General features: G+C 39.8%; 2 protein-coding genes across 4 annotated transcripts; one reads left to right on the forward strand and one right to left on the reverse strand.

Annotated features, from left to right (window-relative positions):
• Nucleotides 1-3,742: 3,742 nt before the first annotated feature.
• LOC101166344 (inositol monophosphatase 1) lies at nt 3,743-10,872 on the reverse strand. Of its 2 annotated transcripts, none has more exons than XM_004081162.4 (9): nt 10,667-10,872; nt 10,480-10,569; nt 9,400-9,533; nt 8,245-8,349; nt 7,987-8,032; nt 7,804-7,912; nt 7,575-7,683; nt 5,407-5,558; nt 3,743-4,268 (listed from the first exon to the last, which is right to left on the reverse strand). In XM_004081162.4, exons 2-9 carry the CDS (start codon nt 10,540-10,542, stop codon nt 4,147-4,149), a joined length of 840 nt encoding a protein of 279 aa, XP_004081210.1. In that variant the 5' UTR covers nt 10,543-10,569; nt 10,667-10,872; the 3' UTR covers nt 3,743-4,146. The 2 variants fall into 2 exon arrangements, with proteins under 2 accessions (XP_004081210.1, XP_020568209.1); XM_020712550.2 differs by having other exon boundaries at nt 3,743-4,439.
• Nucleotides 10,873-12,295: 1,423 nt separating this feature from the next.
• Nucleotides 12,296-20,729, forward strand: LOC101168159 (ADP-ribosyl cyclase/cyclic ADP-ribose hydrolase 1-like). 2 transcript variants are annotated; one of them, XM_004081330.4, is made up of 10 exons: nt 12,299-12,669; nt 13,692-13,790; nt 13,907-14,030; nt 14,897-15,023; nt 15,093-15,228; nt 17,767-17,849; nt 17,914-17,987; nt 18,061-18,153; nt 18,559-18,645; nt 19,651-20,729. In XM_004081330.4, the coding sequence occupies exons 2-10, from the start codon at nt 13,742-13,744 to the stop codon at nt 19,775-19,777; spliced, it is 900 nt and encodes a 299-aa protein (XP_004081378.2). In that variant the 5' UTR covers nt 12,299-12,669; nt 13,692-13,741; the 3' UTR covers nt 19,778-20,729. The 2 variants fall into 2 exon arrangements, with proteins under 2 accessions (XP_020568360.1, XP_004081378.2); XM_020712701.2 differs by lacking the exon at nt 18,061-18,153 and having other exon boundaries at nt 12,296-12,669.
• The last annotated feature ends 3,414 nt before the right edge of the window (nt 20,730-24,143 follow it).

Below are 24,143 nucleotides of genomic sequence, written 5' to 3' on the forward strand. Positions count from 1 at the left end.
AGAAGCATGGCATGATCTCCAGTTACAAAGGCGGATAAAAACTCTCATGCACTGAAAACAAATGCAAAAATATATGTAATACATGAAACTCAACATAGAATATTATTATGTCCTGCAGCAGTCCTGCACTGTAAGGGCCGTATATATTGGCAATCCTTCTTTCTTATGGCACCCTTTGAGGGAAAATTTCACATCCAAAATGTGCACGCAAGTAGCAAATGAGGTTTAGGCGTCGGGGACGACCCCCCGAAAACTGATGACATCACAGCAGGAGAAACTGTCGAAAAGAAGGAATGGGGGCAAAATCTCGTGAAGCACAAAAAATACATTCTAAAACACACGCAAGTTTTAAAATGATTATGGGATGGCCTCTGGACCTACTGCTTGTTGGCCATTTTGTGACTGGTTAACAATTCAAATGGTCAGAACCAAAAGCAGATGAACAGGTATAAACCTGACAAACCCGCTGAAGGTGGAACAACTGAAACTTCTCTCAGTAAGCACACAGACATGGAGGGGGGACTGTGAGTGCAAGACTTTCTAACTTCAAGTTGAAGGTGAAACTCCAAAATCTCCTCAGGCTAATATTTGGTATCAAACGGGGAGTTCTGTGGAAAACAATGGGACAAAAAAAAAAGGACACAAAAAAATATTAAAGCGACTTAGAACTACATTGGCCATTTTCATTGACTCTTCCAACGATGTAAGAGACGGTGTGGTACTAAAATGCAAAACAGATCAAGTTTTGTGGATCTATGATTGCATTGCTTGATTTTGAAGGCAAACACTTTCAAGGACAAAAAAAAACAGCTGAGAACTTTATTGTCCATTTTCATCGTCTCTTCCGACGTCAAACTGCGTTATTTCTCTGGCGATATGCTCAGCGATGGCTCTGCTGCTGGCCACGATCAGCCTGCGAGACATCAGGTCAAATGGTCCTCCTGGTTACAGAGATAAGTTAGGTTCCACACCTTCTCCCTTCTCATGCGGTCAGATAAGTAACTGGTGGCGTCCAGCTCCAGGCCTCCAGGGCCACCGTTTTCCAGGTATCTCTGACCCCGCAGCTTCTTCTTAGAACAACACACCTGCTTCAGCAGGTACAGCAGGGATAACTGGAAAACAGGTAGAAGAATGGCCCCTGAGGCCTGGGGTTGGACTGTAAAAAGTGTAAAAAGTAGAAAGTGACCCTTTGGAAGCAGGTTGGACCAGAACTTTTCTAGCAATTTGCTGCAGGAAAAGAAAAGATATTTAATCTGAAACATGAATCTTTTGAAATGCAAGAGATGTTGTACCAATTGAGGGAATGATAGAAACTAAAAACAAAGAAAAGCTTGATTTAAAAACTAGATAGAATACGTTCCTCGCTTTATCTCAACAATCTGGAATGACTTTTCATGTAAACTCACATAGAATGACTCATCACTTCCTGTCTGCCATAAGTTATAGGAAAAACCCAAAGCTAGTGTTGCTACACAATGCATGTCTACTGCATGAAGCTCTGAGTCAGCACGTCCCAAGCCTGGGGCATTTCCATGGTTTATCACGGTGGGAGGCGGTTTCATCCCCGAGCGTCATCTGGACAATCTGGAGTCCTGAGAAACCAACCCTTTCAGGTGGAAATTCTTAAAGGAACCTGAGGGAGTCTCAGTTTTAACAAATCATTTCTGCATGGTGAGACTGAACTGGACGCAGACGAAGAAGAAGGTTGTAGAGTGATGTCCAGATATTTAGAAAAGTTATTTTTTTTAAATAAATGTGTTACATGCAGCCAGAAGGGAAGCGTGAGTGGCGTGTAGAAGCCGCTAAGCTGGTGAGGGCGGGTCTAAAGGAGGTGATGAAGGCGAGGGAGGGTGGCGCCTACGGGCCATACAATGCCGCTTGTAGCTTTTAATTGTTATTTTTGTTCAACAAAGCAAAACTTTTATTAAAAGCTCCAGTATTTATCTATTAAGTGTTTTCAGATCATAAAAGCTGTCATTTTATTCAATAAAATAACTGCATCTAAGTTACCCTAAATGAAACCACAGTCTATTTCACTTGTAAAATCCGATCAAATTGAATAAATTTCTATGATAACCAGTTCTATTTAAGTAAAAGACATTTTGATTTATGTTTTAAAAAGATTATTTAAGTCAGTTACTTTTATCGTCCAGAGATCATGAATGCTAATTTAATGGTTCACAATTCAAATGTTCTGGATTTGTTACGGTCAGAACCAAAAGTGGCGGAACAGGTATAAACCTGACAAACCCGCTGAAGGAAGAACAACAGAAACTTCTCTCAGTAAGCACACAGACATGGAGGGGGGACTGTGAATGTAAGACTTTCTAACTTCAAGTTGAATGTGAAACTCCAAAATCTCCTCAGGCTAATGTGTGGTGTCAAACAGGGAGTTCTATGGAGAACAGTGGCTGGCACCTTTTACTGGTTAGCAGGTGATAAAACTGAAGTACAACAACACATTTGAATTCACTTGGAAAGGTACATTTTCAATCGGAAACAGCCAAACGAGAAGCAAAACTGAGAATCTCATCTGTCTTCTGCAGCTTAGAAGATCAGAGTTCGCACAAATGCTTCCAACTCCGATCGTCCTTTGGTCGGCTTTCAAACTGTTCCCAGTGGTCTTTTAATCGTGATAATGCCATTTTTCGGCAAAATCAAAAAATCTGTAAAAGACACAGTTTCTGCAGAGCAGATCGTAAGAAACTTTTCACGGAGTTGTGGGCGGGACTGTTGGCGTGGAGTAAGCCTGCCCCCCACACATTCCCGTTACCCATCTGTTTACACAATAACACTAGCTTACAGTCCTTCACACCCCCAACCAAAAATGACTAGTGCAACAGAAATGGCGAGCAATATTGAAGCCATCCAGCCTGGCGCCAGATTCTGGCTCAGAAGAGTAACACAAAGACGGCCGCGGAATTACTTGCCTACAAGGGGACGCATCAGAATGGAGCGGAGCAGGAAGCCTTTGGCCCGCCCCGTGTATCTTCTACAACATTGAGAAGCTTCTCTTAACTGCATTTTTTTGGGTCTGCTCCTGATTCACAGTGATTTGTATATCAGAAAACACAAAGCTGGTGAAAGCAGTCTGTAAAAAAAACAGGTTGGGGTAGTTCAGTCCACCACTGTGCATGTGTGCTGCCTGCACAGTTAGAGGGGCAGGGGAATTGCAATGGAGAAATTTACATGGTGTAATGGCTTTTATCTCTGCAGTAAATCACAACAGTAGCAGCAGCTTTTACCATCAGAGAAAAGCCCATTTTCTGTTTATTTGCCTTTTTTATTTGCTGCAAGAGAGATTCTTCTTGTTCAGGCTCTTTCTTTATAGATTCATCATTTTTCTGGGTCAGAGCTCCACACCGTGGAGCCAGGCTTCTATGAAGATGAGGTGAGGGGGTTTAGGAGCTGAGATGAAGAGTGGTGACTAAATAGCTGAAGGCCTACAGGTGAAAAAACACATAAGGGTTTGTTTTTATTTTGTTTTCTTTCCACAAGAGAAGCTCAATCCTGCAGGAATGTTAAAGGAGGCTGAGAGATTTTATTATCTGGTTCATGTTCATAAGGCTGCATGCGTGTTTCTTCTATGAGTCATGACAAAGAACTCGCATGTTAAATGTTCTGTCAGCATTTCCTCCAGAAAAAGAAGAGGAATAATCCCATTCAGTCTGCAAAGATCCTGTGTGCAGGCTGGGACAGGTTTCTGCAGGTACACGCTATAACAAACACACGGAGGCAGAAGCAAAATGCACAGATACGCTTTTTATTAGTATTGCTCCTTAAATACATTCATACAAACAAGCACACTTTCAACTTTTCTGCGTATTAAGTTTTGGTCTCGATAAAAGACATAAGTTGTTTCTATCCACCGCTGCATTTATAAAAACAAAAATGAAAACCAAATAGCTTTAAATAATTTAAATAATTTGCCAATTGTTTAGTTTCTGGCTGAAGCAATCTTAAAATAAGTACTAACAAATAAATGCATTTAGGTCCTGAAACAGAAGGGATTTATCGTAAATGCCTGCTAAAATTAGACGGTGTCGTGCTAAAATGCAAAACAGATCAAGTTTTGTGGATCTATGATTGCATTGCTTGATTTTGAAGGCAAACACTTTCAAGGACAAAAAAAAAAGTCTGAGAACTTTATTGTCCATTTTCATCGTCTCTTCCGACGTCAAACTGCGTTATTTCTTTGGCGATGCGCTCAGCGATGGCTCTGCTGCTGGCCACGATCAGCCTGCGAGACATCAGGTCAAATGGTCCTCCTGGTTACAGAGATATGTTAGGTTCCACACCTTCTCCCTCTGTCATGCGGTCAGATAAGTAACCGGTGGCGTCCAGCTCCAGGCCTCCAGGGCCACCGTTTCCAGGTATCTCTGACCCCGCAGCTTCTTCTTAGTACAACACACCTGCTTCAGCAGGTACAGCAGGGATAACTGGAAAACAGGTAGAAGAATGGCCCCTGAGGCCTGGGGTTGGACTGTAAAAACAGTAGAAAGTGACCCTTTGGAAGCAGGTTGGACCAGAACTTTTCTAGCAATTTGCTGCAGAGCAATCAGGCAATTTTAGATATTCAAACTCTGTAAACATTGAGTCGTGGATGCGGTGTGAGTTACGATTGGTGTGAAAGTACTTAACAGGATCCAACAAATGTCCAAGAAGTGTGTCTTCAGTTTGGAAAGATGCAAGATCTTTTTCCTGACACTCCAGTAATATTTACAGCAGTGGATGCAGTTTATTTTGCACAAACATGGACGTATTACTGGAGGTAATGATGCGAAAATTTAACGTCTGTTGCTAAACATGAGATGACATCACAAAAAATAATTGAAATATCTGTGTTTGCACTTAAAGCAACGTGTTTCTAATAAAAAGCATAAACATTTTATGCTGAAAAGCGATAATCCATTAGGCGGACATCATTACACATCTTTCACCCCTCATTGAAAACAGCTGCCGTTCCTCCATCAGGACCACACGTTTGTACGAAGCGGGTGGACAAAAGCCGCGTGCGAATCTCACACTTCATTAGAAGCAACATCTTCCGTAATCATCCAAACAAAAAAGGACCCGTGAGCTCATCCAGTTACCGTGCAGGGTTTAGTCTTTTAATAGCTCTGCAAATGACCTGCACACGCCTGACAAGACAAATTTCAGCTTTGTTAGCACTCTGAATGTCAGGACAGAAGCTTCTTCTGCAGCTCAACTTTTCTGTTCTCAGCCCTAAAGCAGCATCTGCCGGTTCAACTGGAATTTAGGGGCGAAGAGATAAGAAACAGTATCAAGAGTGTTTCAGAAAATAAGCAGGAAGGGGCAGACTCTCTTTGCCGCTTTGTCCTCCACCAACCTTCATATTTGGGACGGTTTTTGAAAAAGTTGACCTTTAGTTCCACAGCGACTCACCTGAAATGTCCACGATCACGCCGCCAGCTTCGCTGACCACCGCCGCCCCTCCTGCCATGTCCCAGCAATGGATGCCCATGTGATAGTAGGCGTCCGCCGAGCCGCACGCCACCAGGCACATGTTTACCGCCGCGCTGCCCGGAGAGCGAATTCTGGAGGCGGAAACGTGACGTTTGCGTCCAAATACCAGCAAAAGTGTTTCTATGACGCACCAAATAAAGTCCGGGAGAATTTGGTTGGGGCAACTTTTTTTTTGCACTTTAGAAGTTATGAAGTTATGACAAAGTTTTACCTTTAAAAAAAGAATCCAACCTCTTTATTCTCAAATATTTTATTTTTGAATACATTTGTTTTTACAAAAAATTAAAAATCTACCTTTTTTTTCTGTTCTTTAGTGGACGTTCTGGTTTCTGATTGTCATTGAATGGTTCAGATCAGACTGAGACCACCACCAGAGATGGGAGGAACCATTGCTGGGTTCCTGGTCCCGGTCCGCTTGGCTGTATTCAGAATTATGGGGGGAAACAAACTCTGGTTCACCTAAAGCGAACCAACTGTGTCCAGTCTGAATAGACCCTAAAATCTACATTTATTTAAATGTACCTGTCCTTTTTTTTAAATGTAGATTTTCATACAACTCAAAGCTGATTTGCTTCTGCGGCGGCATCTCATTTTTTTTTTTGTTTTTTTTATCCTCTGTAAATCCTGTGTCAAACAAAAACTAAATTCTTCACAGAAAAAGTGTCAATTAGAACTGGATACAAATATATCTTCACTGCAAGTTTCAGACTCGATCTGAATCGTGCGTTTACATCACGATCAGGGATCATCATTTTAATCAGGGCTGTATATTTCAAGCTTATTATTTCAAATAAATGGTCGAGTAAAAGTCTGCACATCATGAATGGATCAGAACTTTTTATTCTAGAGAAGCTAGTTTGAGCAGGAGCACAAAAACGGGTTTAGCGCGACGTTCACAGCTTTGCCCTTGTGGGTTCAATAACTGTCATTTCAAACTGACAGCAAGTGTCTCTATTGGTTTGTTTTGATGCAAACAAAGGCCTACAAAAGAGAAAAAGACTGTTTTTTTTTTATTTTTGTTAATAATGGGACCTGAACAGAGAGATGGCAGTGAGAAGTCCGCCAAGGGACCGTCTACAAAGTGCAAGCTGAGAGGAAAAAGTGATGCAAAGAAGAAGAAATATCAAAAGTGTATCAAAAAAAAATAAACAGTTTCATTGATACTCATCATCATATTCAGGCTCCAACAATTATTTGGAGGAAATTCATGTTTAGATTTTAAGAATTTGTTATGGATATGACTCACATGTGATCACAAATGTTCAATAGTTCTGCAGTCACTAAACTTTCTCTCATCACCATTTTTCATCTAGTTTTACCAGATAAAAGTAAAAAATAACTAGTTTTTCTAGTTAATAGCTGCACTATTTTTACTTCAAGCTACTTCACAGAAGTTTAAGTGTTGAATGAAAAAAGATAGAAAATAAAAGCAAAAATAGGAGAAAACCTGAATCTGTTCTTTAAATGTGTTTATTTTCTTTATGTTTCAAAAAAGTATCGGATCAGGATTTCGATCTGATCCTTTCACCCCTCCCCTAAAGAAACACTTCTCTCTTTTTCTTTCCGTCATTTATTAAGTGAGATCTACTTTTGATGAGTTTAAAACACGAGTTGTGCAAAAGGTCACTATTGTAACAAATCAATCGATTTAAAAAATAAAAATAAAACTGGTTTTCCGGCTTGTGTCCGGCTCTCTTTAAAGGTTACGGTGTGAAGTTTAACGCACATTTTTCTGCAGGAAAGATCCAAAGTGAGACACGCCCGTTTGAGACGGGCCGGCGGCGTGGAGCGACTCCCTCCGATCCCGACCACCAACTGGACAGAGCCGAGCCGAGTGGCAATGTGGGTTTTTTCTTGGCAAAAGCGAGTCGCAGACGTTTAATTAAGACCTAAGCAGAGGTGCAAAATGCATCTCTTTTCACAGGTAAAGATCAAGTCCTTCAGTCTGGATTTAAATGAGATTTGCTGCTATTTTTATCTGCGCTCTGCTTGTATTTTTAGAGGAAAGTTGCTGTGATTTTTAACCGTTTCCATCACTCAGATGAGGATTTTTATTTCCACCTTTAGAGAAGCAGACGTGTATTTACCCGTGAACGGGAATGGTGAGGATGGTCCTGATGTTGGCCAACATCCGTTTGAAGTGTTCTGGATCTTCCTTGAAGCCCATTTCTGTCAGGACCAGAGATTTGCTGATATCTTCACAAGAAAAGAAAAAACAACAATTTCTTTATTTCCTCAAGAACAAATCCAGTTCAGAGATTGGACAGAATCCTGTCTCCCCCTGGTGGATGGACCCAGAACTACATCACCACCCACCTTCTTGTCCAGACACTTTGATGGGGTCTCCGTTGCAGAACGCCCCCTTCCCTTTGCGCGCTGTGTACATTTTGTCCTCCACGCAGCTGTACACAATCCCAAACTCTATCTGAGATCAGGGAAACCACAGTGACTGATGCAGAAATCCACAACAAAAAGTCCGTCTGCTCTCGTTCGGCCTACCTCCTTCTTCACCGTGAAGCCGATCGACACGGACACAAACGGGAACCTGCCCAACACAAAACTCGTCTTTAATGAGCCGCGTTCAGAAAAAAGCTCCTATTAGAGCTCGGCTTTCATCTGGGTCGTCTCATTATCCCTGACAGCGAGGACATCCAAGAGGGGAAGCTAATTAAAAGATAAAAATAGTGAAGAGAGTCCCACGCAGGATCGCGTTCCTAACGGGTGCTGGCGGTCTCTAATCTCGGGCGGCGGTCGTACCTGTGGACGAAGTTGGTAGTCCCGTCGATGGGGTCGATGATCCAAGTGGGATTATCAGTCAGAACGCTGGGGGCGCCCGCCGCTACAGACTCTTCGCCTATAAAGCTGAGAAGGGAGAAAAAGAAAAATGCCCTTCTTCAAAACATGCAGACGATGCCAAACGCTGATCCCTGCTCTTCTGGATCAGCTGATTGCAGGTTCCTACTGAGCCCAATCAGAACCAGAGTCCTGGTCCACACAGTACCTAAAGCAGGTTAGCTCGTGCAGGAATCCTCACTCTGGTCCAGTTCTTACCAACCAAAACCCAGCGAGAGACGCCAAGTCCCACTTTATGTAAATGTAGCCGTTAGTCCATTTATTTACAATATTTACAGTAATTGAATCATAAAGGTGTTATATTTTTCTATAATAACAACTTTAACTTCTTTGACTTTTTAACATCAGCACAAAAGAAAAGATACTTTTAAAATAAAATGCTGGCTGTATGGAATAAGATCCTCCCGCTGTAAACATGACATCTTCTGTTATCGTGACTTTGATGATCCTTCATCCTTTTTCTCACAAAATCTCCACAAAATACAAAAAAAAAAAAAAACACTTTCAGTTACACTTTTTGTGTCGTTTTAGTTGGATTTTATTTTCTTAATTCACCTGTTAGGAATCCTTTTTGTTTCTGGTTGAGTGTGAATAAATGTGGGTAAGAAAACAAAAAAGGAAGGAAGGGTCTTCTAAAATAAAAAATAAAAAGCTGATTGATGTCGTTCCTGGACTTCCTGCTCTCTAAATCCCTGGAGAACACAAGGCGTCAAAAAAAAAAAAAAAGAAAAGTTCAATTAACTTTAAAATCCTCCGGGGTTAAAATGGTTTAATTCCATTTGTTTTTGAGCCTGAAATAACATTAGACGCAGCAAACAGGAAATGACACTTTCCTCTTCTTCTAACATTCATAACGTTCATTACAGAAAAACGTGTTACTCCAGACATAATAATACTTTCACAAGTGTTATTTGACATCAGACAAACCTATTCATTTGGCCAACTAAAACACATTAATCCAAAAATATGAGTCAAAAATGTTTCCTGAGCTTTCAGCGTCCAGACCTCCACATTTATCTGCATTTTTCCGTTCAGCGGTCCTCTCCAGGAAAGCGGTACCTGTGCGTCGGGTACTTCTCCTTGATGGAGGAAATAATGAGGCCTTCCACCTTCTGGTCCGTCTCGGTCACCAGGTCAACCGGGGAGCTCTTCTGCATGACGGTTATGTCCTTTTGGAGCGCCTCGCAGATCACCTGACAGAAGCAAACGGGACAGTGGGGGGATTTTCCCCGGATGACTGACCACATCTGCTGCTTTAGCTGCTGGAAATGACCACAGACGACCAGACTCTGAGCCTTAAGGAGTTGTGTAGGTGAGACACGACCAGCAGATGGACGCATCCTCGCATGTACAGTTCAGCATCAATAAAAGGTTCATTAAGGCCAGAAGAGGAAACTGCTTTGGAGCCAACATGCTCACGTTTGAGAAAACGTCTCAGAAACAGAAAAACTATTCAGTCACATATTTTGATTTATTCAGGAATTTGATTTTTAGTTTTTTTTTCTATAGGAAACATTCAAACTTGAATACGAAAACTATAAAATGTAATTTTGTAATTTTTTGTTTTACTGTCACTGTCCACATGCACATAAGGAAATTCAAATAATTCACCAAATCAGTGCATAAAACAGCAAACATGTAAGTTATGTGCAAACCCTATGCTGTAAAAAAAAAAAAGGAATATTGCAGATAAAAACTCAAAATTTGGGGAAAAAAATTATATCAGGATGAAACAGAAAGATATTCAATAAAATAAAAAAAGATTATCATGTAATGTTTGTGATTAACGTATTTAAATTTCTCTTAAATAGTTTATTAGGTACGACAGAAGCTGACAAGTATTTAGAAGTTGCTTTACAAACAGGAGGAAAATGATAGAAGGAAACTTGTTTATCTGCCCATTTTGCATTTTTTTTTGTAAAGTGTAAGAAAGGAATTTTTTTTTAAATGCTTGTTTTTATTAACTTCTTTTTTTATTAGCAGAATTTGGCAGAATTTTAAATTTGAGGTTAAAAAGAACAACTTCAATCATTACAAACAGACACGACCCAGGAAGGTTTCCCTACTTCACCTAAGGGAGCGGACTGTACCAAATGAGGGGAGGGGGGGGAGTTCAATGAAAATGTTTGGTTTCTTCACCTTTCCAGCCCGTTTGGTGACCTCCACACAGAAGTCCATGCACTCCTGCCAACGATCACTCATGTTCACACAGATGGAGAGGAGCTAAAACTGCAGAAGAAAAATAGGGACAAAAGCAGAATTTGTCTAATAAGCGCATCACGCTGCAAAAGCATCCGTTACTTTAGACTGGCATAAATTAGCTTACCCTGTTAGCTTGTTGCCAAAACAGAACGAAATAGTTGAGGGGAAAATAATAACTATGCCCAAAAGTGTAAAAAAAATCCAAAAGGGATTATTTAACCCACGTGATTTATAAAATAAAAACTAGGAAATTATATTCAATCATTTCTTTGGGCTAGTGCTAATCCCACCCACCTCTGTTCTGAATGGTTCTGACTGTGAAGCGCACAGAGAAGAGCAGTGGGTGGGGCTTGTTTTAAAGCGTACTGCTATTGGTCAGTCAGAAAAAGCGGAAAATAAAATCTTTGCCGCTATTGGTTCGTCGTCCCCCCTCGATCTTTAAGAGACTAAACCAAGCGAAACAGTCTGCTTGTTTTTTAAGACAAGAAGGCAGATTATTTGTATTTTCTTTATGAACAAAAAATAAATTAAAAACACAAGAACTGTAAATAAAGACAGAAAATCTTGTTTGGTTGCGGAAGGGCTACACGCAACTCCTATTTTCTGCCAGTAGGTGGCAGCATACACACTATAATCAATGGAGACCGCCTCTTCTGGGCGAAAATAATCCTAAATCAACATTTATGACTTACATTCTTCTGCCGTTTTATACTCTCGCACATTGCATGCAATTGTAACAGCAGCCAGTTACATTTTTTATGTTATCTTGGGGTTTTATTTTTCTTCAAAGAAGCAAAAAACAATGAGGTGCAGGGATGTCTAGGACTGCAGACGCAAATGTAATTTTAGAAGTTCCTTTTTTTCCTTCTCTATTAACAAACAAATGAACACCATCAGATGCAGGGGTCTGCAACACTAAACGAGCCACTGGGGTCTGTTTATGACTGTCCCAAAACCCAGCGAGAGCCGAAAAGTCTGACTTCAACATTTTATGTTTTTCTTTTTGTTTTGTTTTTTGCGATTAAGCCATTTTATGAATAAATTGTAGCTTTTAAATATTTTGAAATACATTCAATTATCACAGTGTTATATTTCTGTCTCTATATAAAAAGTTTAATGAACTGTACTTTTCATACACAGGTTCATTTCAAAATGATATTCACCCCATGTCAAATAAGATCCTCCCGCTGCAGCAGATTTACCTAATTGAAGATGCAAGAAAGTCAAGCATGACATTTTTTTATCATCACAAATTCTCCTTTTTTATTAAACACAAGCATCACAAAATTAGTGTAGAATCACATTTTTTAATGTATTCATGTAAAAGTAATTATCCCCTTAAGGAAGTGTACCTCTGAACAACAACCAGAGCAGAAGGAATGTGTGTTTTAAGATCATCTAGTAATTAAATCACTCTGACAGTAAAGTAAACCCTTTAGCATTATTTTTCAGTTATCTGACATGATAAAAAAACAATAATAGATGATAGAATGTAATTAAGAGAACTTAATTGACCAAACCCGATATTTATTGATATCGTTAGCATTTCTCAATAAAGCCAAAGAGCCAGACAGACGTAAAAGCAACATGTTTATCTAAATGCAGTGAGTTTGTGAATGAATGACGGGATAAAAATTTGTCTAAGGCATATTTTACCAGGTTTTGTATCAGTGAACCAAAACAAACTGTATTGACCAATGCTGTTTACTGTAATGCGGAAGACTTGTGAAATCAGGGTTTCATCATTGCTAAGAGGTCACAGGTCATGCCTCTAAAAAAGGGAAACACATTTTAAGGGAGATACATTTTTATTTGGTTTGCCTGTCCATTCCTTGGAGAACAAGTCTCACGTTGACTTTCTGGCAGACTAACTGGTGTCCAAATTGGAGTCATGTGGATCTTCTCTCACAACATGAGACCAGAAGAAAACCCTCCAGTGTCTGTTTAGCCTGATTCCTGCTCAGTAAAGAGACGTGCTTGTGTCCAGTATGTCAGCAGTCGGACAAAAATGTTCTGCACATTTCGTCAAAACGCAACTACGTTAAAGGAGGAAGTCTGATTGAAGCCAGACTTTACCATCAAACCCATGAAGGGATTTGCTGCACCCTGACTTATACGTGACAATAGGTGAGTGTGCATGTTTTCCTTTAGCACATGCACTTACATGTTCTCTCACAATGCTTCATGAGTTGTTGTTGCTTTCCAAAACATTCAAATGGAGGTGAATCTGAGTCTGCAAAGTTTGATGGTTTTGCCCAAATCCACATGGGACTAGTTCATGCCTTTGTGCATCCTAACCCAAACCCCCCGGAAAATACGCCATCCCTTCTTTCGCCCAACATTTTTCCAGCCTTTAATCTAGACGCCAAGCTGGAATTTCCATCCCTTTTTCCCACGACGGTAGGATGCACCATATACATGATCACACAGAATTGTTACAAGATAATACGGCTACACAGATACACACAAATGAGACTTTAGAAATTTATGGATGTGACACGATTTTGATCTAAACCCTTATTATTATTTGAAGACTATTTGAATCTGTTTCAGACAAAATGCAATTATAAAACAAGAGATGCTCTCCTTTGAACATTTCTTAAAGAGAATATCAAAGAGCTGAGAGCCGACTTGTGGCCTCCAGAAAATATCTTTATTAAAAATATTTTGGCATGTCTGCGTCAACATTTGTGCAGAATGTGTTTACAATGATGTCAAGTCTGGTGGTGGTAGTGTGATGGTCTGGGGTTCCATGCTTTGTAACTCCATCTCTTAAAAGAGAAGCTAGAGGTAAAATGCTGGAGGAGTCACGAGGAGAGCTTCTTTCTGTCATAAAATAGGAGTTTTTGTTTTGTTATAACAACATTTTTTCGCTGATGTGACAAGTTATATGAAAAAAAATGCACCAAAATGACAAATAACAAGGATTGATGCAATGTTTTACTGTTTCTGAGCTCTCGTCATGATTTATTTAACTGAAATGTTTTGTGTTTTCTGGAAGGAACTTGATTGTTTAGAAGTTGTTGAACCAACAGCAAACGCAGATAAATATTTTTCCTAAATGTTGTTGTGAAAAGCTTTTCAAAATTTACCTGCATAAAGTTGTTTTAAAAAAAATAGTATTCACTATGATTATGTTGTTCATTCAGGTTCCTTCTTTGTCCAAACCGTCCCAGTGAAGAAGCAAAATCCCAGAATCATGTCTCCTAAAACATCTGCTCACTTTGCAACGATTCACTTTACCGCATGTAAATATTGCCTTCTGGTTTCTTTATTCTTATACAAACTGTTCTTTGCTTATGTTTCGACAAGCTCCTCTAAAATGTCAAGTCTGTTCTGTTCGCTCTTTGTGCCCATTTGAAAGGGTGTTTCATGCTTCAGCTCAGCCGTGGTCCGGTTCAAACGCAACCCGGGACAACCCCCAACATCAGACACATCGTGGTGGGAAGATGTTTCACCTACACCACACTCATCAACTCCAGCTTAAGGTAACGGGCGGGTTTTCACCGTCACGGTTTGCACTTTTGAGGAGTAAATTACCATGAAAGAATTCAAAAACCAAAGAGTTTTTGAAAAAGCAACAACAAAAAGTTCAAAGTTACGCATTGTGAGGCCACACCTGGAGAACAGGATCTGATCTATGCCGAATTCCAGGCAGAGTTGGACATGTCCAACAAACCACAGAGTTCTTTGTGTGGAACAAGCCCCTGTCTAAAGAGAGAATGAAAGACGGAAAACACAGTGTTTCTGAATAGTCTAACTTATCTAACTTTACAAACAGTCTGTGGAAGCATTAGGACATAAAGAAGAAAAAAGGTTTTATTCAAATCAGTGATTCTTTTCCTTCCTATAAAAAGCTCAAAATTAAAACAGAACTACATTCATAAACCATTGTCCTCCAATTGTTTTGATATCAAATAAAAAAAACAGAATGATTGGAATTTTTGTTAAAATTTCTCTTCCCAGAATGAATTTGTAAAAGAACACACAATTCAGGCAAACTGTTTAAAGATGATTGATCAAAAAAATGTGTTTTATTGGTTTCATTCAAACTTACGTCTCTGCTGAATCACTCGGGCCAAAGTATATGTTCTGTCACATGAATGGGCATGAAATGCAGTGGTTCAAACATAAAGCCCTGTGGCACGCCGTAAGTAAACTGATGGAGGGATACATACATGAACAGGTGTGTATGAAATTAAAAGACTCAAACTGTTTCTTTATTCAAATTATTTTAAATCATGGGAAAAATACGAATCAAGAAGCAAAGTAACACAAAATAATATTATTTTCTGAATTTTGATTAAAAATTTGTATTTTTAGACTGACACATTTTGGTGTTTGATCTCTATAGTCATGACTGCGAGGAGATCTGGAGACACTTTGAGGAGGCGGTTCTCCATCAACCCACCTGCAGCGTGAAAGTCCAACACTACGACAAAATGTTTGACACGATGCAGGAGTTCTGGCCCTGTGACAGGGTGAGCGAATGTAACCGTACTTTTCAAAATCAGGTTCATCATTTCTGAACTGGTCTCCCTTCTGGACAGTTTCTTTTCTGGAGCAAAACCAGGACCCTGATGCACAGTTATGCCGCCGTTTTCCGTCACTTCTGGACACTGGAGAACACGCTGGTCGGCTTCATGTTCAATGAACTCGTCTGGTGTGGTCAAGAGGAAGAATCTGGTGGGGGGGTTTTCTAGAATATCAACAAAAAAGGTCACAAGATGCAAATAAGGCTGATTTGAATCCTTCTGTGGAGAAGATATCTTGGTGGATTCATTTTTTTCTCTTCATTTTAGCTTACAACAGTGCTGCACAAATATTAGAAACATTTTGGGAGATATTTTTGTTAAAGTTTGCCTCATCTGTTACAGTTTAAGCCTAAGTCAGAGCTGTCCTTACGGGTGGATACAGGTTGCCTGCAGGTGAAAAATGGGGAAGCCTGTACGGGGCGCCCCGGTGACCCGCAAAAAATATTAAGGTCGTAGATTGCTTAGTGAACCCATAGAGCCAAGATGTTCATGCACATCTTTTCTACGTATACATGCAAGAAGAGACTGTCTGAAAAGTCCTCCTTTTTCTATGCATTCACACTAAAACCACAAAATAGTCTCGAGTTCAATTCAGAAAAACGCTTACATCCATACCATAGAATTCAGAGCAAATCCAGATTCTATTGTTCAGGAATAAACTATTTCATAGAGAAAACAAACTGAATTTTTTTGCAAAAAGATTTTTAGTAAACTTTGGTATCTTTTTCTCTAGTTTCCCTAAACTAAGGATTTTAAAGTTGATGATCAGTGAATTCTGATCAAAAACCAGTTATGTCCTCTCCATAACTGGTTTGTCTCAAGCCAAACATGTCACAAGAACAGCCAGACGGCTGGATCCAAATGCAGCCGGTTTATTAGCTCAGCTAAAAGTCCACAAATAAATCAGCGTCAGGCAGGAGCCAATGACGAGCATGGGAGCATCAGAGAAGACACAGGAGAAGTCAGGGTCCAGGCGAGAGTCGGGGCAAGCGGCAGGCAAACGGGGTCAAATGCAGAGTTGGGTCAGAACACAGAAGGTCAGATCCAGAGATGAAGCTCGGTAAGGGAGGCAGAAAATACTTCACACTAAGTGAGGCTCGGTGTAGTGTTTAAGTATGCTGTGATTGTTTGGGTGAATGGGAGTCAGGTGTGTGGCATCCAGGAAGTGTGCGCTGGGGTTGCTGGGAGATGTAGTGTGATTAGAACTCTGGAGATGGATCTGGGTGATCAGAGGGGGGAGACAGTGTTGGGACTGAGGCTTGTCGTAGTAAACACTTGATCAACGTGTAAGTAAGGGTGAAGCAGGAAAGATGTGGACTGTCGGTTCCTGATACAAACCCATGTACCCACAGTAGGAAGAGGGTTGGTGTGAAAAGTCGTAGCGGTGCAAATCTAGTGGATGTGGCTCTAGGTGTCATGAAATGCCTGATTGTTGTTTTGATTATTATCCGAATTCCCACCCTAACCCCTAAAAAACACTATAGTGCGGCACTATGTCATGCCCTGAATTTTAAAAGCAACTCAGACACCACGCTCACTATCTTTATTTTATTTTTTATTAAACGCCGGATGTGACGTCATCGATTTCACAAAGTTAAAATCTGATTGATATGAGCGATTTTCATTTATAAATCCACTGTCTTTTGAAGATAAAAACATTGATGGTTTTTAAAAAAAAATACATGTAAACACTTGGCAAAAATTGTTCAGACTATCAGAGACTTATAGTGAGTGGTAAATTCCTTTACCACTCATTATATAGTGCCCTACAGTGAGTGGTAAAGGAATTTGGACACAAAGTACAACTTCTCCTGGATGCCGTCCCCTCCTCTGAGGTTTCCTGTGAGAGTCACAGCTGTGATTGATCTCATCAAGCTCCTGTATAAGGTGTGGTTTTTTTTGGGTTTTGTGTCTGAGCGTCTTTGAACCTATCCTGATTTTTGGTCTCGTTCACTCTGGTTATAAACCTTTGCTAATTTGAGGAACTGTGTCAAGTCCTTCCTGCTGATGGGTTTCATCGTTGGTCAATCCGTAATACCAGCCTTTTTTATTTCACAGCTCTACTTCAATATATGAAAGACACAAGCCACAGTTGTTTATTTCTCGTCCATAGTCAATTTTTAATTGGCTGTCACTTCCGAGAATTAAAAGGGACGCCGTCCATACGTCACTACCAAATCTGAGTCTCTGATTGGTCAAAGTTCGACTTGGTTTGACGTTTATATTTTGTACTTAGACCCCGAAAAAAGTCATAGAAACGTGTGTAGCTACCCGTCAATGTGAGAGTTTTGAATGCAGAAGCCCGACACCCCAATTTACATGGACTTTTCATTGGAAGTGGTCACATGGATTACATGAAATATTTCCATCTTTATCCACCTTTGTCATGGTAGGAATAACACGTCAATGCAAGGGTGGGGTCATCTAAAATAGCACAAGGGTTACTAAAAACAGAAAAAAAATGTAAAAAACCGATTAAGACTTTTAAAATTATTGGGTCACGTCACCGTCCCTTTGTGTCAGGCGACAGAGAAAAACGTCCTCATTATTAATGTAGTTTGTCACCAACAGAAGTGAAAACATGTCAAGAGTTTGTTGACTTTAAGAGTCAAAGAATGAATCTTAAGAGTGTTTTCCTCTTCAGTTGTGATTCATGTAACAGCACATAATCAGAGTTTATCCGCCGCAGGTTTTAATTTTAACTCCTGTCCAGAGTGGTCCGCGTGTGGAGATCATCCAGTCTTCTCCCTCTGGAGACACGCCTCCCAAAAGGTGAGTCTTAGAATCCCGACCCTCATAATACCGGTCTGTGAGCCACTTTGACTTCAGCTCTCAGTTCGCAGAGATGGCATGTGGCAACATCACTGTTCTGCTCAATGGGTCTATTGCTGACGCCTTCAACAGGAAGAGGTGAGGAGGGATGAACGATGCAGGAGATTGGGTTCAGATTTTCATTTATCATCCTTCTTTGTTTCTTTCCCAGCATGTTTGGAAGTGTTGAACTCGACAGTTTAAATCCTCAAAGAGTGGACCACGTGAACATTAAAGTGGTGACCAACCTGGAAGGACCTTACATGTAATTTTATTACCGTTTATTCTTTAGGCCGTGACTCCCAGATTACCAAAAATAAATCCAGAGAGCAACACGTTTGTCAGCATTTTCCTTGCTCTAAGGTGAAGGGAGCTGGTTAGGGACATTTGTATAACTGGGTGTTGCAGGTTTTATGTGGATCAAGTCAAACCTTTTCAAACACTTAGTCAGAGTTTCAGTCCTGTCTGTAATGACTAAGCCGTCTCCACCACTTTCAGGCAGCAGGAGACATTTTTATTTTTAAAGAAAGGCCCAAAAGTTGATCAGCACATTTTATTTGATCGTTTGTAGCCTTTGCTGGATTCACAGGATTTTTCTATTCTTTTTTACTTTCCAACCTGTGAAGGTGCAAAACTTTTAACATGTTGTCCTTACCTTTCTTAATTGCAGAGAATCCTGTAGCCGGGGGTCTATTACTGATTTGATCCAAATTCTTCAATCGAGGGGTTTTCGTTGGACCTGCACCGACAGCGACCAGTAAGTGAAACCCTGTGGCCTCATGAAAGAACTATAATTAATTATCTCAGGTTATCAGTTTAGATTTCTTGAACACGTCAGTGTTTTAGATTTTCTAATCCATGAACCCCATCACCTAGCCTGGTGCGTGCTGAACTAACTGCAGAATTTTATTTTAAATAAAATCATAAATCTACACACGACCAAGAGTTTTAAGTAACTTTTCTTTGACTGCAACGGTCACCAGCACTTCAAAACATGCTCTCACTGGGATCGGAAAATAAACTTGTTTGTAACATTTGACCCACTAAAATGAGCCAAAGTTTAAAACTCATGTTGATGTAAAAGCCTCCATGTTTATTAGTTGATTAAATCTGTGACGGTATGTCCAAGGGAGAGAACCCAGGAGCAGGAAGAACGACGCAAATCCAATAGTTCACTCGAAGGGGCTTTAATGCCAGAGAACCATAACACCAGAGCATAGAACGAAGACGCTCTGACACAGAAACAAGAACAGACACTGCATAAATAGACAAACCAATCAACATAATACAGAACACTTGAGACCAGCGGGAGAGCTCAGGAAGGGAAGGGCCTCCAGGAGATCACAGCAGGAGCAAAGTCACGGACTCCATGACATAAATCTATACAATTTAGAAAATTCCACCTATGGTGGAAGTGGTGTTGTGATAACATGTACTTTACAGCTAAAAAAAACACAGTTCAGACAAAGCTGATTTGTGTTGAAGTCCACAGAGAAACGATTAATCCACTTTAAAAAGAAGAAAAAATGTTAGGCAATCTAAAGGAGTAGACACAAATGTAAAAAAAAAGTTGAAGGTAATGTTGGTGTTTTAATTACTAAGCATACAACAATTCCTCCTGTAGAGACAACTAACTTTGGAGAAAAGTTCTCAGTTCTGAATAATTCAATTGTGATGTGATCTCCAATACAAGATAGTGTACACACCAAATGAAGGAAGTACCTCAACGCGGCTGACTTTAAACAAAGCGATGTGTCCACAGAACCCTGATGGCCCTTCTGTGCCTCCAGAACCAGCAGTTCTCCTACCAGGCGTGCACAAACCCCCTCCAGCCAACGACCAGCCTTCAAACCCCTGACATGGGTCAGTGCGGCTTCAATGGACGTTAATGACTTCGTTCTGAGCACACAATGTGTTCCAAGTCTTTGTCAAATGAAACTCCAAAGTTTGTTTTTCTGTTTCATTAACGTAAAGGTCTGTAGGTGGAGAACAAAGAACACACATCACCAATCAAGTGCTTTATAGGGCGTTTTGTTGAGGTGTCTGAATCTACATTTCTATTTACATAGAACTTTTTGTATAAAAAACACCTTTTTGGCACCTGTGACTTAAACTCCAGCGGGATTTATACTCCGGAAAATACGGAACTTGAAACAGACTGAAGTGATCAAAAAAACATGAATAAAATCAGAAACTGAGTTTGAATTGTGTTCAACAGAACAATTTCAAAAATAAACCACAAAGATTAACTGTTGTTGCACATTATATTAAAGGATTTCTGTTACTGTGACACTTCTGCACCTGTCAGCAGGTGTTCTGGTCCACTCCGGAACAAACTCCAACCGTTTTTGATTTGAACATTTCTTCTCTAGGCAGCTTCAATTCAACCATCTCAACAGGATTCATCAGAAGGACACTTTAGACTCGTCTGATGTTCTGCTTCTTTGTTTTTTTTTCCATGGTTTGGTGTCATTCAGTGAATGCTGTCTTGCAGTGGAATGCACTAAATAAGTAGATGCTGTCTACCACCTCACCTGGACTTGTCCACCACAACTTCCATCTTTACAGCACCTCCTCCCAGCTGTGGGACCCTCCACAGACCGGGAGGTGACCACAGGTTCTCTGCATTTGTTCAAAATCAAATCAGATCAGACAGGGAAGCCTCAAAACTCGTCTAAAAACTCTGATTTTGTGTCATTTCCTTTCATTTTCTGTTTCATTTTGTGTTTTGTGAACCCGTATCAATGCAGTGCAATGACAGTTGTGCTCTCACATCCTCTTCTCTGCAGGATCAAGCCCAGTCTCTGTATTTCCCATAAATGCAAAAGACTTTTAAACTTTTTTTCATTTCCTTCTTCTTTTTTCTGTTAAAGACAGAAGGAAATGATCCACTGAAGGTCATAAAATGTTCAAACATGCTGGATGATGGATCTCCTGTAGTAAGTGAAGAAGTTGGAGTTTGTGTTTTTGGTATACAGAGTGTTGTGGTGAGGTGTTTAGATAAGAAATTCAGGGAGTGTTGCACTGGTGAAAGTCATTGATGCTCGTGGATCCTCCAGGAAGATTATAATATAAATCTTGTTGAAAAAAAATGACAAAACTTTTCTTCCCTTAAGGTGTTTGATGCTTTTGAAAAAAGAAGTGCAACAAACTAGTGTTAAAAAAAATGTTGACAATAAGTAGGAACAGTCAACTGAAGGTCAACTATTTTGCGTCCTGCATCACAGCGGTGATGACATCACAGCGATGATGACATCACAGCGGTACAAACCGTTCAAAAAATAAAAAGTAGCAAAATCTCTTAAGGGGGCCAAAAAAATGTGAAAGTCCAATAACAAAACCAAAACACGCTTGTCGAAGATATCCAAAGGAAGTTTTGAAATCATTATGGGATGTCAACAGAACCTACTGGTTATTTTGTGGAAATGTGGAAATTTTCCATTTTTTCACAATAAAGGCAAAACAAAGTTTTGTTCGAGTGATCTCCATAAAATTTCACGCGCATACCACAAGGTCTACAACCACAACCACAATTTTGTAACCTTTGACCTCGAGAATAAGCCACCATCTTCAATTTTCCAAAACATTACCTTTTGGTTCCTATTAAAAAATTTAGACTCCACCCTGAGATTTCAAAGTACCACCTCCTCGAGCACCAATGGGAAGCTACTTTGGGGAAAAAAGTTGGAATCAGCAGTTGTCGATTTTGAACACCGCTAGCGTGGCGAGCTCACAATAGGTGCGTTTTCCTGCTGCTCACGCACTTTTTACGGAATTATTGTGAACATTTTTTTTGTGAACTGTTGCCTCAAACTGAACGAAGCAATTTGACCGATGAGTCAACAAAAAACCTCATGTTGCTAAGGAAATCCAAAAGTTTACTTTTGTGAATTGTTCTAAAAATTACTTATTCATCACACCCAGGCGACCAAAAAAGAAAATGGTTGCTATGGAGATAAAACCAACATGCAAAAAGCCATTTTAAAAAAAAAATGTGTTCTTATTTGAATTTGTGGCGTGCAGCTCTGACCAGGGTGGCAGGGGCATGTGCCAACCACCCACCCAGCAAGGGTAGATAAAATAATGAGGGGCGAAAAAGGCGAGTAACACTAATATCTGAACACATCTTTATTGAAGTCTGTCATGATTTCCACATTCCAATATTTTTGTCATTTTCTGTGTTTGATCCATCATTTTCACCACAAACTGGGAGGATTCCACCTTAATCTTTCATTCAAATCAGCTTTTTTTTTTTCCACACGTTCTGCTGCATCTCAAAGAGCTGCTTCAAGCAAACGCCTTCAGTCACGCCAAACTTAAATAATTTGACAAAATTCCACAAGACTGCAGGAGAAATCAAGTCAGAAATGTGCTCCAGGAATGCACAAAGTCTGCAGGAACACCATGTATTTACCAGAGAAAGCAGAATCCCACCTAATCCCATGCCAAAAAAAAATCTGGTGTAAAGAAATAATTCGGTTATTCATCCATTTATGAACAAACGTGAGAAAAAAGGCTTTAAAAAAAAGAACTTTTGTTTTAATTGCTTTGTATAGATGACAAATTATAGATATTTTTGTTTTATATGGAAATGTTCTGAAATTACATACAGTAGATAATCCAGTGTTGTGAGAACTATCTGCTGGGATGAGACAATAATAAACTGCAGAAAGGGTCTGTTGTATACGACTGGTTGCTATTATCTCTAAATTAATACTAAGGCACCAATGAGACACTGTGGCAGGCAAATGAATGCTGATATCTTTTGGGTTTTCAAGTGGGCGCCCTCCTTCTTCAGTGTTTCGCTGATAGGCCCACGACTCCTCCAGAGGGTTCAGCAGTGAATCCCAGCGTCCCAGCTTCCTCTCCCATCAGCCACCGGACATTCGGAGGTCCAGGTCAGGTCCTTCCTCTTGATCCACAGCCACGGATTCCCCTTCTCAGCTGCCCAGGAGAGGTCTTTAATTGTGTGTAATTGTATAAATTTGTTCTCGACAGCATGCAGACTGACATGTCTGCATGGGAAAAGCCAGATTGCGCCACTTCAACTGAAGTTGGGCCGTCAGCAAGCCATGGTTTCACTTCTTGAACCTGATGCCTCAAGCAACAAGCGTTTGAATGTTTGTGAGCATCCTCTGTCGTCGTGCAAAGGCAACGGATGTTGGATGACCAATAGGTTTGAATGAGACGTTTGGAATTCTCTCAAATTTCAATCAGTGCTTGTTGCCAACACTGATGGATTGATCCCTCTGGTGAGCTGATGCTGCAATGTTTTGGTGTCATTTTAATAAATGTTTTGTTTAAAAAAAAAACTTTCTAAAATGAACAATGCAGCAGTTTAAAAATTAAATACGACACTCCTGCTGCTCTGCAGAAACTATGTCCTAGAAAATGACAGTTTTTTTTTATTTTGGATTAAAAAAACAGCATGATCACAACTTAAAAGACCACTGAGAATGATTTGAAAATAGATCAAAGGATGATTGAAGTGGATTTTGAGACTAAGTTTAACTGGCCTTCAAAAAAATCTAGAAACTGTTCATTAAGTTGATTATTACAGTTATTCTGCAAACGTTATAACAGAAAATAGAGATAACACACCTCAAAACTGATCTATTCTCACCTTTTGTCAGAAAATAAAGCCTCTTTGAAAACAAACACATCTGTTAAAACAGGAGCTTTAATGTGGCCAACAGAATGACATGAAAATAAACACATTTTACCATGAAGCATTTTTCCAAACCCGCTGTTTTCCTTTGGGGCTCACAGGGTTGCTGGAGCCTATCCCAGCTACTGATGGTGCAAAACTTATCATGAAATCGTTTCATTGTCAACCTGAACATACATGTCAGATATACTATCATAAATCTTAACATTAATAAAGAAAATAAATTTTAAAATCAGATCAAATAAAACTTAGCTAGAAAAAATAACCAATCTGACCTACATTTCAGCTTTATTGCAAATATCAAAGATAAAACTTTTTCTCTGGGATTATAAACTTTGAGCTTTAAAACAGAACAATATAAGGGAGTGATAATAACTCCAAAGGTTAAAAAAACTGCTACTATAAACCTATTTTGGTTTTTCCTTTCCATGTCAACATTATAAAACTGAGCCTACAGGGGAGATAAAACCTAAAACGATGTGCCTTCAACTGGCTCTACACTGACCCATAATGCTAATAATAATCATTATTTAGTTAGAGAAGCTGTTTTTAGTCCAATATTAGACAAAATAGAACCACCTGCTAAA

The sequence above is a fragment of the Oryzias latipes genome, chromosome 20, assembly GCF_002234675.1.
Source record: "Oryzias latipes chromosome 20, ASM223467v1".
NCBI classification, from domain to species: Eukaryota; Metazoa; Chordata; class Actinopteri; order Beloniformes; family Adrianichthyidae; genus Oryzias; species Oryzias latipes.